We start from the raw sequence: 17,960 nt of genomic DNA on the forward strand, positions 1-17,960 counted from the left end.
GACATTCAACAAAACTTTCAAGAGATGTATTCAACTCTCACACAGACATTCATCATGGCCAAGTGAAATTTACTCGAGCTGCGATTTCTACATCAGCTTTAATATTATGATAAATGAATGATTCAACTTTTGTTAAGCAAGTATTTTAGCATTTGTGAAGAAAGTATTTCAACCCTTATTAAGCTATGAGTTTAATTATGGCTAAATTAAGTTGTTCATAAAACTTTGATTCCTCAAGGCTAAATAATACTTCAATATTTTTATTTTACTCTCGAGTAAAGATGAAATTTAAACTTTAATCTTTGTGTTGAATAACATGCATACAGTCAAGTGACGAACTCGGTAGGAATAATAGACAATGAGCAATTTTCATTATCTAGTAAAGTTTGTACAGTAAAGTACAGTAAAGTACTTTACTGTACTTTACTGTACAAACTTTACTGTACAAACTTTACAAACTTAACAAACGAACTAAGTTTAACTCTAATAGCTTCAATCTAAGACATTTCCTATTTTACATCATCAAACAAGTGACACTATATTCACAGAGAACAGCGTACAGACGAATTTCGACGATCGGTTTCATGTAAAATGCTCAATTAATCATTAATCAAGAGGTATGAAATTGGAAAATATTTTATAAGTGCATGCTCGATCATTGATCAAATGTATAAAACTATCCATGAACGTCTGGCTAACCTTGAATACAACGTGGACGAAAGCCAGCGGTCGATGAAAGTTTGTAATATGTCTTCAAAGACTGCATTGGATGACCGATGACTGTCTTCATGGTTCTTCAAAAGAGCATTTGTCACCACAATTGCGTATTTGCGACAGGCACGCGTGACGAATTAATTTCAAGTACGGGTTGTCTCCAAGAAAGCGTCTGAAGTCGACGTTAACGATTTCATTGTTAAATTTGAATGCCTCAGTTGTTTGTTGGTGCCAGAGGGATAAAATACATGTTAACATGCACGACGAACAGTACAAGTAAGCGAGATTTGTCAACATGATGTAATATATCGTGGAAATAATCAAAAGCAGCAGAATTAGGCTTCTATTGAGTGAATTCTGAAGCAATATTATTAATCACTGCTCAGAGTTTCGTATACATGGAGTTTCAAAAATCGATTGGAGCATTAATTGCTGTTGGGAACGCTATTCTTGACTTGCAATTCAGCCATGTTGGTGGTCTGATACAAAAGAATATTTTATCAGAGTTATCGTTGGCAACAGCCGGCGTGGGCGATTAACATTGTTTGGCAAATCTCAAGAGAATTGTTGCAAGTCAAGATTAGACCTAAGTTCATATAAAAGAACTCAAACCGCCCCATAGACTCAATAAGGTCAAGGTTTTGCGTGCTTTGAATTCCTGATTTGCAATCTGCAACACAGAATAGATATCTTAAGGTCCACTCGTCTCGGAACTTTTGATGTTCATGTCCCCTACTTTTCTGAAGCAAGTATTAAGGAGATCGCAATAGAAAATATAGATGTTTTAACAAATACATCGGTTTGCACTACAAAAGCTTGGAACTCATCGTCTTTTCAAGATGATAACATTTTGTAAAAATTTCGGAAAACTTTTGCTCTAAACGTGAATTATTAGTAAAATAACATTCTCGTGCAATACTATTCCATATTGATTTTGTGAAAGTATCTTGCTGGGAAGTCACGCATGCGTAGTGAAAAAATACGCCACGATTTTAGCAGAGTGGGCCTTCTGTTAGATGTCTATTCTGTGCTATCATGATTTGATATTATCAAACAGTGTCTCACACCCACGTTGATGAGAAAAATACAACTTGAAATCAGACCACCAACATTGTAAATTATATTTAAAGTTATGCTTCCCAAATTGCGCTTAGCTGATAAAGAAAAGTAAGTTAAATCGAGGTAGGTTTTTTCAATGCCCGCTGCAAAATTCGAAAGTGTTCATTTATGATTGTTTTCTTCAGTAAAGTAATCTTTTCTTTTGCAAATAAAAAGTCACTTCACAAAATTTCACGCCGTATTTATTTATTTATTTCTGAAGAGACCAGCTTGGTTTTTCATTGAAAGCAACGAGCGAAACGCAGTTAAAATAACTTAAATGTATAGCATAAAATTTAACCCAGCTATATTCATCAATCGTGATCATCCATGATCTATTATTAAGACAACAATTCAACTAAATCACTCAGCTTTAATTAAATAAAATCAAAACTTACATAAAGTACATGATTCAAATAACAGATGGTGGCCTGCCATTCTGTAAAAGTTATACATGTACTCAGTTCATAGCTGTCAATTAAAAAAATGTTACATCTATAAATGCACAGTCTGTCTACATATAAAATACAATGTTTCAAAGAATAAATAAAAAAACTGCCAAAGGAATAATAAAAAATGTCATAAAGTCGCACTAGTAATGAAAACCTGTTGTCGTTTGCACATATTCGGCGACAATTTCGACGAAAGTGTCATAAATGATAAAACAGGAACAGTTTCGAGTCCATTAACATGATTTTCCTTCAGGTAAACTGGAATTCTTAGCTCTTTATGTTTACCTTTACTTTTCACAACATGTAAGCTTCCTTCCGATGGTTTTAAAACAAATGTTGGCATTCTCTGATTCCCAGCTTCCCGGAGTTTATCGACACATCTTTCATCTTCATTCCATGATGCATTGCGAATAACAAATCCGTCGATGTAGACAGCATCGTGGACATTTATGTTTGGCGTGCTTTGTTCAGCCATCAACTGTATAGTAACAGAAAAATAATTCATTTTATAATTCAAACAACGTAAAATTGTGTGTCCAGTTAAATATTTTGGACATTTAAATATTTCTGGAGCATCGTGGTCATTAAGATGTCAAAAATCACACTTGACTTCGACTGTCTCCTAAGAGGTTGCATTACATACAATTCTGGCTGGCTTTGCTAGTGGTTGACTCATTTGAAAATCATTAATTTCTGTTAAAACTCACGAAGAATTAGAGACTAACACCATTTAAAGGTACACACAAACCTCGCAAATAACATCCATTTCGTGAGGTGGCAGTCCAGTTCTTTTTGACCAATCAAATACAAGAGCTTGAAGCATAGAGTTCTTATTGGTGAAGACAGAAATATCTAGAACTAAAGGAGAATTCTCTTCATATTGGACATACTTATTAATCGCCTCAATCCTTTCTTTTAGTGAGGTCATCCATTGGTTTAGTTTCAAAGGATTATTAGGATATTGAATCCAGGTTTGAGGAACCAACTCTGATGACAAGTCTTTCACAATTTCATACATTATTGAAGAGAAATTTATTCTTCCTTCGAGCGCCAAAATAACATCTTCCAGCTGAGACGCCATTTTTTCAAGAGAAATTACAAATGTTCTTAATTCCTTCTTCAAAAAAGACATGAAATACGTTTCATCAAAAGTAGATTCTTCATTACCACTGTTTAAGTTCGATTTGATATCTCGAAAGGAAACCAACAGGTCTTTGAAATCTTGCACCGGCTTGAACCAAACACGAGTTATTTGTGTACTTTTCATCGCTGAAGCGATGTCTGAAACCATTTTTCTGCAAAATAGATTCTATAAGTCATACTCTCAGTATTTTCCCCTGGTCTAAATCGAGAAAAATTTCCAAAAAATAATAATTTTGTTTATGAATCGTTTCCTTTTGCTTGTATAGGTTTTGATTCTATAAATAACCCTAACACAAAAAACAAGCAAAATGCTGATCCATTTCATGACGTCAACACAAATAATCACATGACTTCCATCCGTGAAAGTGCTTCCATATACGACATTTTTTCCCAATTAACATGAAGTAATGTAAATGTTAAAGATATACTACAGATCTTACCTGCCACAATGCAGATTTTCACTTTCATCCACACAACTATTTATCCCAATGTCATCCAAAGAGATCTCAATAGGAGTGGAATTAAGGAGAATATCAAGCTGATCAGATTGTTGCTCCTAGAACGAAAACCAAAGTTATTGTTATTACGACATTTTACACATTCACGAGTCTTTGAATGTAAATACTTTTTCAGGATCATTTGAAGATACAAAATCTTTCTCAGCCAAAGCAGTGATCGTGGAGCAGTCGAACATATTAAGAACTTGACCGCAATACAAAATACCCATATCTTGCATCATAGCCATTTTTCTGCTAGCAGCTTTAACAAATGACTTTAACAGAAGCGTAGATTGATAGCCCCAAACGAGATCCTGGTCGCTCCTGTTCAATATTAAAAACTCTTATAAAACTTTTGCCAGCTATACATTAGCCGAAATATACACGACTTTTAGATAAATAAAGATACATACGGCGTTCCATCGCAACAAGTGTAAAGAAAAACTCACCAATGATAGGGAATATTAAATCCACGAGAACCATATTTACAGCGCTGATGGAGAACTGAATGAAGTATTGCCAACGGTGCAAAATAGTAAGATAAAGGGTCAGCCTGAAAGAGATGGATTTTTCTTTTGAGAAGTTGTTCGGACTAGTACAACATGGAATAAATGTTAAAAGAAAAACAAGATGTTTTGAACTTCGATAATGAAGTTCCTAATGACGTTTTAAACCAATTTTTGAAATATTGCAAGAAAAACAAACGATTATAAAATGAAACATACTTCATAACAATTTTTACCTTCACATCTAAGGATTCAAGCTCCTTCAAATTGATATTAGAATGCTTATGTTTATTCCATAGTGTGAGAAAAGACTGTCGACATGTGGCATCATGGGACAGTTTGTCGTCCCAAGCTATTTTCATACTGTAACGTATAATAACCGCCGGTAATGGGGTTCCAGATGTAGGCGTCGTGATCAACCAAAGACGGAAATGAGGATGCATAATCAATGATTGGTCAAAGGCGTATGACGTCACAGTGTACAGAGCAGTTTCTCTTTCAAATAAGCCATGCTTGCCAGTGATATGTTCTTTGCTACTGCTCAAGGTAACTTGCTGAAAATGAAATTTCGTAGTAACATCATTAAACATGCGCAGACATGAGAATTATTCAACCGTAACAATGAAGATGACTGCATACACAATTGACTAAAATGCCTTGCTGACTTCATAGAAAACGACCAAGATGACTAAATGTGAAATTTACAAAAAAAGCCTTGTCGACTTTGAAGAAAATGACGAACAAAAAAACTGGCTCAAAACGTTGACCAAAAAACGAAATCAACTTAAGATTGGAAAGCATAAAGATTATAAAAAAGATGCTAAATGAACAAAATGTCACGCATTTCACAGAATTCTCAAGGAAAACAAAACATATGTAACAAAACATGCACCTAAGTTAGATAATGGAGTCACAGCCCTTTCAATAACCATAAACAACTTTATTCTTTTAAGCATCCTGTACATTAACTTACATAAAAAATATCCATAATTTCCGGGGACCAGTGAGACGCAAAATGGCAATTTTTTATGATCACCCAAGTGCCTCGTTGACATGCATTTCGTAAAATTTTGTGCGCTTCAGACAACTGATTCTCATGACAAACATCGACAATGCGTAAGTTAGCATCATGCTTTAGTCGTCTGGCAAGAGCTAAAATTTCATCAACTGGATCTAAATTGGAAATTAAAACACAAGTGATTTTACGACAGGCCACAGTCATAGGAAATTACGTCAATGATGGGTTCAAATGGTAAAAGAAACAAGAAAACGTCATGTAGTATTCATGTAAAGGAACCGTAATAACTGTAAGCACGATCACTACAACTATTCAACACTCGCAGACTGCTACAATCTCAAACAGTTATGATCTATCATTAAATGAATTACTTCTAAACGAACAAATCCATTAAGGCAGCAAATGCAGAAAAAAATTGTTGTTTGCAATATTTAAATTGGGTGAGATGTTCAACGTTTCAGTGAAAAAAAGTTTTTGAATGTTCAGTTTAAATTATCTCATTTCAATGGCTGTTTGAAGTTGGCAAAAAAAACTCCTTTTAATGGACCGTGTCCGTCGTCCGAAGAGTCTGGAACGACTTACTTTTGTGACGTCATGCAAATGACTTCTCAACACAAGATGTATATACTAACTACCATGGATGATATATAAGAATTTGCTCGACCCAGTCTTCGTGCCACGACGGACAAGGTCCGTTGAATGGTTGAATGGCAACTTTAAGCCACCATAAGAAGAAGATTCAAACAAATTTGAAAATTGTTTTACCGATACGTAAGACATAACATCTAGTTTTAGTATCGCAAACAAAATTTTTTGCTGCATTGGGGCACTTTAAATTCTCCTTGTCGATTACATAAAATAATGCTCAATCATCACGGCAACCGTTGAAACGAACGCAAAATCTAAACAAACCTTTTATATTCTGTTTTCTCCAGTCTTCTGAGAATAACGAATTTGGTAAAAAGAACAAAACTGGAGTAATACAAGACGATTCTTGGTACACAATATCCATGGATAGATTTGGTACAGTTGTCGCACTTGTACCAAGTTGTGAGAGAACAAGTTCTTTACAGATTTCGCGTAGCTTAATGATAATTAAAATATTCAATTTAATTTAATTCATCCAAGGCATGAGTATCCTATGCAAGCGACGTTTTTGAAACATGGACCGACATCGAAGCCATTAACATAATAAATCGTGAACTATTCAATTTTTTGTCACTTTTGCCTTAGATGCCGTCCAAAAGTCCTTTCTTTTAAAACAACAATATTGTAGTTATTATATTCCAGCGAGTCACGACAGGATGCTATTCACATAAAATACATAAACTTACATTTTTCATTTTAAACACTTTCCAAAGAAGGGCTCGTTGAAATAAAGACAATTGACGCATGTTGCTTGGCACAGGGGCCATTAACGTCGGCGGTAGCTGAAATAAGTAAAAAAAAACATAAGAAATGCTTGCAGTGAGATCAATTTCTTTCTAATTTCAATGAGAAATTTATGGTTTGATTATTTAACATTTCAACATTAAATATACAGAGTATGGAGGGATTTTTTTATTTTTACAGGGATTCTGGTCAGTAGCGTAGCGTGTTTCGCACATCTTTTTACTCTCGCTATGCAAATATTTTTTATTCACAAACTAATTGAAACAATAAAAGAGTATAGATTCAATCTTGCTGCGATACAATGAAAAAAAATGACAAGATATATTACATCAAAATATTCTTTCCACAATGCATCGTTCCTTTTAATCGCCTTTTTTAATCCTTGAAATCCTTGCAACCTATCAAGACTGCAGACTTGATTCCAAACTGAAGGTTCAATCCAATCGGGGATATCAGAATCCTCAACGTCAGTAGACGCATCTGGGTTCGGATGCGTTTCGTAAAATATTTTCCATTCTTCTGTACTTAACAGTCCAGCAAGCTGGAGCTTTTTAACAGCAACCAAAATCGTAAACACGTTGTAATGATCTGAAAATGGACAGAATAGATAGGATATCATTCTTTCATGTAAAGCTTGATATGTTAGTGTCGGTGCGCTCATCTTTAATGTAAACAATAGATTTCGCGCGTGCATGAACGGTTAATCTAATAATAAAGGTTTTTAAAATTATTTCATCAAGCTTCCATCTTTCATCAGAATCACTAGCACATTTCTTTACTACTATAACAAATGTATGTTGTAAATTTTTTGCAATAATTTGCGAAAATGGTACATTAACTACTTTGCACTGAATATTCCTACTGTCTACAACAATGGCATGATGAATAAGCATACCTAAATAGAGAGATTTAGCCATTTTTTTGCATATAGCTCTAGTGATATAGGTAATTAGTTCGGCAGATCGTGCCAATGACGAGCCAGATGATTGCTTTCCTCGTCTTCGTTGTTTAATAACGTCCTTTACAAGGTCAATGAGCGTATGAAACGGTGTCTGGTAATAGACATTCAATTGGGGTAGACCAGATATAATAAGGGATATTGCGGCAGCGTGTTCTGAAACATGTGTGTAGTCTTCGGCCTTGTCTTTTGATATTGCCTGTAGTGCCTAGTTGAAGAATAAAAAATACCGTAAAAATTATTATTCTAGATAAAACAGATTCGTTGAGATTGTTCTATTACATCACACCAGGTGATAAAAATAGTTTTAAAGAAATAGAGGATCAACTACTGATTAAAACAACAGTCATGAGTAACGATGAGTTGATATTTCAGGTACCAGATGCCTAATAAAAGTTGAGTTAATGCTTCAGATATCAGATACCGATGACAGTTTGCGGTCTCAAAAAAAGAAAAGTAGGTTTTGTTCTTGGTGAAAAATACATAAAAAGCTTCCTTATGAGTTAATTTTTTAACATAATTGCAGTAATTTGACTTTTAGCTTCGAAATTTAACTTTAAATTTAACAAGAAAATACTATTCAGTGCGGTGTTTTGAAATTAAATGAGATTTTAAAAGAAAATACTATTGCAGAAACACAGCTTTTTGACAAGGTTTGCAAGGTTTGTCAGGCTTGGTAGCTATTAGCTAAAACTAGAAAACAGCAGAAAGAAAGTTTGTTGGGAAACATAAAATGTTGTACATCTCGCAGAATACAATAGGTCTCTTTGGAAGCAAAACTTGTTTCTACAGGAATGAAAACGAGGATGTTTACGGTGGCAAAATCACAGATATATCAAAATACACTTCAATTTCGTGACGGCGAAAATTAAAATGCGCACGCGCATTGAATTTTATTACGTAACAAACGATTCGATGCGTTAATTTGCGCTTGCCAAACAATTAATAACGTCATAATCTCATTAATCATCATTTTGCGGTTACATATCAAGCAATTCAGAGCTATTTTTTCATCGAGAGTAAATATTTGTGATACAGTTGTTCAATAATGGGATTGACAAGAAATGTATGTCTCGGCACTATTGCTGCCGTCGGATCTGCATTTCTTGGATACTATTTATACAAAAATATTTTCCAAAAGAGTGAAGTATGTTTTATGAAAAATCTTTCCACTTAACAAAAAGTAGTGAATATGAGTTTCTTTCTGAATAGGATAACGATGATAACATCGAGGAAAGTACAGAATCGACATCGGCGGAAGTTAATGAAAGTGGAAATGTCGAACTTGTGAAGGAAACTCACAGCAGTAACACTAAAGATACAGTTCCAACTTATGCTACAACATCAGGGGAAAATGAACAAGATCCCCAGGCGGAAAGCGAAAATATAGTCGCAACTAATGCTACAACATCAGGGGAAAATGAACAAGATCCCCAGACGGAAAGCAAAGGCATAGTCTCAACTAATGCTACAACATCAGTGAAAAATAAACAAGATCAACAGAAGCAGAAGAGACGCAAAAAAAATTTGAAAAAATCAAAATCAAAATCCAAGGGATTTTCATGGAAGAAATAAAAAAACATTTCTTCAAAAACATTTTAGAATATAGTGTTGTCGTCCAAGGTGGAAAGACAATTAATATGAACAAAATAGCGACTATCAGCAATTAATTACAAAGATTTTATTTGCATAGAATATTGAATTATGTATTGATTCTAAGATCTATATTGTGAATAGAATCTATAACTGTAAAATAACTTATAAAGAAAGAATTTTAACTATTATATCGTAAAGTTATATCGTAAGTTATATCGTATTAAAGTAGAATAAAATAAAGTAGTCAATGTAATTAGAATTAAGATGAAATAAACTTTTTGTAGAAGTAAGAAATTGACTAAATAGTTTATACGTTTTTCTTCACTGGTTGGACAAAATGCGACCCGTCAAAATAAGCTTTTTTTTCATTTAAAAGATCATTGAAATTCAAAAACAGCCAAGTGATTGTCGATATTTAGGCATTAAATTTCTTTCTTAAGATTGCATAAAAGTTTTAGCAGTTTCATTCGGATTTTCTTATCTGACATGTTGGGAAATTCAGGAATTTGCATGGAAAGACTTGAAAAATTCCGCTCCTCTCATTTATGTAACACGGATATAGCGAGAACAGATCAGGGAAAAGTTGTTGAATATCAGGATACGCGCAGGGCAAAATATTTATGTTTATCTTTTGCAAGAGCTTTCCATTTCAGGCATTTTATTTGCACAAAATATCTTTGGTAGGTTTTACATTCCCGTACGTAAAATGGCGATCAAATATCTTACTGATAGCTTAGCAAGTAAAAAAATGGCCAAAAATGTAAAAAGCACCTCTATACAAAATTGAAACATTTGATTTCTATACCTTCGATTCTTCTAAATGATGTATGCTCAAACGACACGTTTCTTCACAATGTTTAAGATTCTCAGATATTTTGTCGTTCTCCAGAAGATGTTCATTCATGTTGATCACCATTTCAAGTATGTTTTTCTAGAGTGGAGTGAAAAAAAGCGTAGCTCATGAAACAGCATGTCGTTCTCATAAAAGTTGAAAAGATGAGTTAAAATAACCAACAAATAGTTTGTCTTAAACATCCATAATTCGAAAGAAAAAACGACATTCAAGCTGTTTTGTGAAAAACATACGAAAACAACAGTTTTGGGTGAATAAATACATGTTTGTAGATGTAGATCGTCCAGGTTAGTATAGTCCTGAGAAGGACTGTTTTTTGTTGTTGTTGACTGACGTTTCGACCAACCTTAGCGGTAGTCATCTTCAGAGTCAAATGGAGATGACTCTGAAGATGACTACCGCTAAGGTTGTCGAAACGTCAGTCAACAACAACAAAAACAGTCTTTCTCAGGTCCATACCAACCTGGACGATCTACATCTACAAACATGTAACGATAATCCCGGGTTCAAACCATTTACTTTAGTTGATAAATACTTAAACATTAAACATTATTTCACAGAAGCTGTTTAGGTACCTTAGCAACTTCAATTTTTTGTTCATGTTGCCGAACATCCGCTTCTAAACATCGACGTTCATTCTCATAATCAGGACACTCTAATAACAAAACTTCATGAAGTAAATGTTCCTGAAGTTCTTCACTGTTCAAGCTCATGTTAATCACAACATGATTCCTCAATAAGGAATTCATCCAGTTTTTCCCACTTAACTCCAGTGGAATATTAGTGTAAAGATATAATCTAAAACCAGGATGATAGTTGATGAAACGGTCGCCGATTCGTAGCATTTGTTTGCCATCTTTATCCTTCTTTATATTTCTCTTTAGTAAATTGTCGAACTTTGTTCCAAGTTTCTCACGCTCAACATCAACAAGTAATAAAGTACATCCTGTTGAAATTGCTCGGCAAATCTTTATATCTACATAATAAAAACTCATCTCATTCATTTTCACTATGCTTGTACAACCACAACAACTCCATTCTTTGTCAATATGCTTCCTAGCAAATAATCTCCATTCCTTGATTGCATGTACATCCCAACATCATAAAACTCCATTTATTGTCAACATAATTTCTTACAAAATAAGATCACTCAGTTATACCTCTATGTTTGTCGCTAACGGATAGTATCATAATCTCATTGCTGTCAACGTCTAAATCAATGGACGAACTTCCAACGGATGACAGATCTAAGGGTGTCGTCTATGAAAAAACCAAGCAAACAACTGAATGATGCATGAGAGAAGCGTCAAACACAAATGAACCATTCTTTTAATCACAATCATTTAATATACCATTGTAACTGCAAAATGAAGTATTTTACCTCAATGTTTAGGTCTTTAGCCAAATCCTCTCTCAACATGAAGCCAGAACACGCTCCTGTCGAAGTTCTTCGACTACTTGCATATGACAACCACGTCGAAGAATCACTTTCTGTCGTTTAAAAGCAAAAAAATAATTCGTAAAGTCTACTGTTGTATTTATTTCGAAGTCAACACAACTGCGCAGCGACTAAAGTACGGGATACTACAGCCTGTGATTTATAAGGCAAGAAAATTCGTTCATTAATTAGTACATACACGTGTAGATCAACGTTTTTAAGACGAGACCTGTATGATTGATGAAGTTGCCTAATTGAAAAACTTAGCTAAAAAACTGTTCATTTAATAACTATGTTTTTAATGACAACAATGAAATTTTTATTTTTGTCAATGTATTATGAAGTTTGAAATACATTGTAAAGCATTTTGTCACGAAAGATTTACATCTTTTGTGTTGAAATGAGGAACAAAACAACAATGATTGTACCTCAATGTACATTTTAAAGCATTTTGTCACGAAAGATTTACATCTTTTGTGTTGAAATGAGGAACAGAACAACAATGATTGTACCTCAATGTACATTTTAAAGCATTTTGTCACGAAAGATTTACATCTTTTGTGTTGAAATGAGGAACAGAACAACAATGATTGTACCTCAATGTACATTTTAAAGCATTTTGTCACGAAAGATTTACATCTTTTGTGTTGAAATGAGAAACAGAACAACAATGATGGTACCTCAATGTAATGGAAATCTCTTTGAGGAATATAATCAAGCAATTTGCAATTCGGATAAGATTTAATCTTGATGCTTGAAGATATTTACCAATGACGTACAATTATATAAATACCATTGATTTTTAATAATTTATTCACAACAATACCTTCATAGTTGGGTAAGTGGTCGTCATCACTATCATGAGTTGAATAAACAGGTGTTATCGAAGAAGAATCGGATATTTGATGAAAATAGTTCTCGACAACATCAATTTGAACATCTTCATTTACATCTGAGCTTGTCAAAACTGCAGCTTCTACGAAATATCAAACATTAAATTCTTGACACAATTCTTCTCAATAAACGATCTGACGTAGGCAAAGTTGTATGTCAGGAAAAAGATACAAAGCAAATGTTATAACACGACGCAGTCGCAGGAAAAGTTGTGAAATTTACAATCATTGACCCCAAGCTGAACCGATACTATTATGTTTTCAAAGATTGTCGTAACACCAATGTAGAAATCATTTTTAGCCACGCACAGTCTTTCTTTCAGAATATATCACTTTATTAAACTTTCCGAAAGAGATTCTAGTACAATGAAGGTTTTCCTTTTAGAAACTCGGTATTAAGCTTAGTTTCCTCCGACCAACTTTTCTTCAAGAAAATGTTCACTAATGAATAAGCCGCTCTCATTTTGAATCATCTGTTGATGCTGGTTAAAACTGCTCAACATGCATGAGCAACGTTTTTCGAATAAAAATTCTTCGAAAGATCAAAATGTGACGAAAATGGCACAAATCTCGACATCTTACCATTTTTTACTTTATCATCGTGAAACATTTTAAGCCACGCGTAACTCTGCAAATCAGTGTCAATCAGTAGAGGCCAATGTCTCTTCGAATTTTCACATGTCATGCGCATGATAAGAGCATTTTGCACAGCACGACTGCTTACAGAGAGACCAGAACATCGCCACTTATATAATTCTTCTTGACTTGTGAGAAAATCTTTCAAAACAAAGTTGCGCCGACAGGGAAGATCATTAATTACCATAGGACACGTGGTTACTTTCGGTTTCAAGTCCCGACAATCATTCACGATATCATTTTCATCATTTTCGCCATCATTTTCATCACCAATACAAGTGACAATCCATTGTTGAAGCAGTTGATCGCGTTTTTCTTGCTTCAAAAGTCCAAGATAGCAAAGGCAGCCGGCAGACAATAACGCGTCACCAATCAATGTTTCCATATGACGTTCACAAATTTGCAATTGTTCCTGCCAAGCCTGAACATGACCCGCTATACTTCGCATTAGTCCTTCCGAGCGAGCTTTTTTCTGCTCTGTCTTCTGTAATAAAATCAACGGCAAATTACATGTAGCGTAATGATGGCAATCCTAAGTGAACGGCAAATTACATGTAGCGTAATAATGGCAATCCTAAATGAACGGCAAATTACATGCAGCGTAATGTAGGCAATCCTAAATGAACGGAAAATTACATGTAGCGTAATGTAGGCAATCCTAAATGAACGGTAAATTACATGTAGCGTAATGATGGCAATCCTAAATGAACGGTAAATTACATGTAGCGTAATGATGGCAATCCTAAATGAACAGTAAATTACATGTAGCGTAATGTAGCAATCCTAAATGAACGGTAAATTACATGTAGCGTAATGCAATCCTAAATGAACGGAATTAATGTATGTAATGAATGGCAATCCTAAATGAACGGCAAATTACATGGTAATGGCAATCCTAAATGAATTACATGTAATGTATGGCAATCCTAAATGAACGGTAAATTACATGTAATGAAGGCAATCCTAAATGAACGGAAATACATGGAATAATGGAATGAAGGAAAATAACATGAATGTAAAAGGAATGGAATGAATAATTAATGTAATAAATGAATGAATGGAATGAATGAATGGAATGAATGGAATAATAATAATGGAATGAATGGAATGTGGAATAATAATGGAATGGAATGGAATGAATGAATGGAATGAATGGAATTAATGTAGGAATAATGAATGGAATTAATGGAATGGAATGGAATAAATGGAATAATGGAATGGAATGGAATGAAAATAATGAATGGAATGGAATGAATGGAATGGAATGGAATGGAATATGGAATGGAATGGAATAATGGAATGGAATTAATGAGGAAAATGAATAAATGAATGGAATGTAGGAATAATGGAAAATAATGGAATGGAATGGAATATGGAATGGAATGAATGGAATGAATGAATGGAATGGAATCCTAAATGAATGGAATTAAATGAATGGAATAAATGAATGGAATGAATAATGTGGCAATCCTAAATGAACGGTAAATTACATGTAGCGTAATGTAGGCAATCCTAAATGAACGGTAAATTACATGTAGCGTAATGTAGGCAATCTAAATGGAATAAATGAATGGAATGGGAATAATGAATGAATTAATGAATGGAATGAAGGAATGAATGGAATGAATGGAATGGAATGAAGGAATAATGAATCCTAAATGAATGGAATGAATAAATTAATGTAATGGATGGCAATCCTAAATGAACGGTAAATTACATGTAGCGTAATGATGGCAATCCTAAATGAACGGTAAATTACATGTAGCGTAATGATGGCAATCCTAAATGAACGGCAAATTACATGTAGCGTAATGATGGCAATCCTAAATGAACGGCAAATTACATGTAGCGTAATGATGGCAATCCTAAATGAACGGCAAATTACATGTAGGTAATGATGGCAATCCTAAATGAACGGCAAATTACATGTAGCGTAATGATGGCAATCCTAAATGAACGGCAAATTACATGTAGCGTAATGATGGCAATCCTAAATGAACGGCAAATTACATGTAGCGTAATGATGGCAATCCTAAATGAACGGCAAATTACATGTAGCGTAATGATGGCAATCCTAAATGAACGGCAAATTACATGTAGCGTAATGATGGCAATCCTAAATGAACGGCAAATTACATGTAGCGTAATGATGGCAATCCTAAATGAACGGCAAATTACATAGCGTAATGATGGCAATCCTAAATGAACGGCAAATTACATGTAGCGTAATGATGGCAATCCTAAATGAACGGCAAATTACATGTAGCGTAATGATGGCAATCCTAAATGAACGGCAAATTACATGTAGCGTAATGATGGCAATCCTAAATGAACGGCAAATTACATGTAGCGTAATGATGGCAATCCTAAATGAACGGGCAATGATGGCAATCCTAAATGAACATGTAATGCAATCCTAAATGAACGGCAAATTACATGTAGCGTAAATGGCAATAATGAATGGCAATCCTGATGGAATCCAAATGAACGGCAAATTACGTAATGATGGCAATCCTAAATGAACGGCAAATTACATGCAGCGTAATGATGGCAATCCTAAATGAACGGCAAATTACATGTAGCGTAATGATGGCAATCCTAAATGAACGGCAAATTACATGCAGCGTAATGATGGCAATCCTAAATGAACGGCAAATTACATGTAGCGTAATGATGGCAATCCTAATTGTCAATCTTAAATTGTATTAACGTTAGCATCATTTCCAGATTGTCCATATTAGTGGAGACCTGTGAAGGGAATGTTGGTGTTGGTGCTCGAAATGGATGACTCCATGCAGGTAAGGTAATGGAAACGTGAGTCAATACTAACACCAAAAGTCCTTTTCAGGACTCCGCTTATCTGGATGATCAACATCTACAAACATGTAAAGATACTCTATTGTTCGGATCATTCACTTTATTGGTTTTTAGTGGTTAACTCTATACATTCAAGTTATTTTGGAGAATACATTGTATATTTATATGAAATACCTGTAATTGTTTCTCGATAGATCTAGCATGGTGAACTTTTTCTTTATAATCTTCGATTCCAGCTTCAACTTCTGCTTTCGCCTCATTACAGCGCATGCGTAGATCTCCTAAATATGCCACAGCCTAAAAGAAGAGTGTGAACGGACTACAACTATGATAATTAATTATAATTATGTCGTTTTTTAATTTCCCCGTAGTGTTTATAGACATAGCTGTTTATCAACAACGAAAAACCTTTTGTCCTTAGAGCACAAATAACCGCATAGTAAAACTTAATCCTATATAATTGTGAAAACATGATGCAACACTGCTTCAGCCAATCAGCGTGCATTATTGTAGTGCATATGAACGGAAACCTTTCTAATTAGGTTTCATAGAATAATTTTGCCAGACCTCGTCCATTAGTTTTCTTGCTTCGATGACGCGCTGTTGCTTTGGACAATATTCACGATACACGACGCAAAACTTGTACACAGCTCGAATCCAAACGCAAATAGACATTGCAGCGAGACTGCCCTCTTTAACAGCTGCGGGAACAAATTTCGGATTTTCAATGTACTCTTTCAGCTTATGAAACGTCTTGTCCGTTATTGATTTCATGTCGAAAAACTCTAAATCTTTGATGAAATCTTCACGTGTAAACAATACTTTGCCTTCTTCCCAACTAATGAGAAAGACATATATTTCATACTGACTTGTAATAATTACTCTTCGTGTTTCATTTTTGGTGATCGAGCACAACACATATTAATAAAAAAATACTCTTTTCACTTTTACCCCTGTATGTTTTGGCCCTGCTATGTAAATTTCAGTAAAGTTTGCACAGCAAGACCAAAAACTTGACCTGGCTACACCACACAACGTGACTTATCTTAATTGTTAATAAACGAATGTTACTCACGTCTCCTTCTTTTCAAATAGCAAACATACGGCACCACGTGACTTATCTTAATTGTTAATAAACGAATGTTACTCACGTCTCCTTCTTTTCAAATAGCAAACATACGGCACCACGTGACTTATCTTAATTGTTAATAAACGAATGTTACTCACGTCTCCTTCTTTTCAAACAGCAAACATACGGCATTTACTACTAAAACGACTTGCTCAGGTGGATATCTGTAACTGCGAATTTCTTCAACATCGTAAACATTTAATGCTTTAAGTGCTTCATAAGCGGATTTAAACACCGGGCTCACCTATATTATATATAAAAAAAAGAATTACACCAATTCACGAGATTTCAAAGTTAAACGATCCCCCAAACAAAATAAGTCTTTAAAACTGTTATCATATCGGCAGATATATACATGTCGCTAATGACTTTTGTCATTTCTAGAAAACTTGCCTTGTCCAATTCTATTTTGGCTAATCTTTCCAACTCGATAATTGGATCAGACATTTTTTCAACTTCCAACTCTTGCTGCTTACATTTCTGCCTTCCTTCAGAGTAACTGGCTTGCAAGCCTTCGACAATTTTCAAGCAATCTTTGACGTCTTGCTCCGCAGTACGGAGAACTGGAATTAAACTATCTATATCCTTCTGCAATTCGCGTATCTGCTCATTCGCTTCGTTAATTTTAGCCAAACCTTGTTTGTATCGACTTATTTTTTCCTAAAGAAAAAATCACCATTCAGGTACATCATGGAAAAAAGTTTAATTTCGGGAAGGACACTGCATATAATTAACTAATATCGCAAAAAGCTGTTTGAGAAAAATGAATTGAAAAGATAAAATAAACCTTATTGTCTCTCAAGCAAGACATAAATTGAGT

The 17,960-nt window shown here is 34.4% G+C and overlaps 1 protein-coding gene across 1 annotated transcript in view; it reads right to left on the bottom strand.

The window, feature by feature from the left end:
• Window positions 1-2,165: 2,165 nt before the first annotated feature.
• The window catches only part of LOC124459527 (dynein heavy chain domain-containing protein 1-like), a 44,901-nt gene continuing 29,106 nt past the window's right edge, over window positions 2,166-17,960 (bottom strand). The window contains exons 44-64 of the mRNA XM_047008982.1: window positions 17,534-17,800; window positions 17,239-17,384; window positions 16,579-16,849; window positions 16,186-16,308; window positions 13,141-13,678; window positions 12,492-12,641; window positions 11,609-11,718; window positions 11,388-11,487; window positions 10,803-11,203; window positions 10,180-10,305; window positions 7,716-7,986; window positions 7,149-7,408; window positions 6,763-6,858; window positions 6,341-6,512; window positions 5,384-5,583; window positions 4,647-4,964; window positions 4,354-4,457; window positions 4,033-4,228; window positions 3,848-3,963; window positions 3,013-3,559; window positions 2,166-2,742 (exon numbers count right to left, since the gene is read on the bottom strand). Of these exons, the coding sequence (XP_046864938.1) occupies window positions 2,392-2,742; window positions 3,013-3,559; window positions 3,848-3,963; window positions 4,033-4,228; window positions 4,354-4,457; window positions 4,647-4,964; window positions 5,384-5,583; window positions 6,341-6,512; window positions 6,763-6,858; window positions 7,149-7,408; window positions 7,716-7,986; window positions 10,180-10,305; window positions 10,803-11,203; window positions 11,388-11,487; window positions 11,609-11,718; window positions 12,492-12,641; window positions 13,141-13,678; window positions 16,186-16,308; window positions 16,579-16,849; window positions 17,239-17,384; window positions 17,534-17,800 (4,863 nt within the window). The 3' untranslated portion in view covers window positions 2,166-2,391. The remainder of the gene's footprint in view (window positions 2,743-3,012; window positions 3,560-3,847; window positions 3,964-4,032; window positions 4,229-4,353; window positions 4,458-4,646; window positions 4,965-5,383; window positions 5,584-6,340; window positions 6,513-6,762; window positions 6,859-7,148; window positions 7,409-7,715; window positions 7,987-10,179; window positions 10,306-10,802; window positions 11,204-11,387; window positions 11,488-11,608; window positions 11,719-12,491; window positions 12,642-13,140; window positions 13,679-16,185; window positions 16,309-16,578; window positions 16,850-17,238; window positions 17,385-17,533; window positions 17,801-17,960) is intronic.

Source organism: Xenia sp. Carnegie-2017, unplaced genomic scaffold (genome assembly GCF_021976095.1).
Source record: "Xenia sp. Carnegie-2017 unplaced genomic scaffold, XeniaSp_v1 HiC_scaffold_1, whole genome shotgun sequence".
In the NCBI taxonomy this organism is placed as follows: domain Eukaryota; kingdom Metazoa; phylum Cnidaria; class Anthozoa; order Malacalcyonacea; family Xeniidae; genus Xenia; species Xenia sp. Carnegie-2017.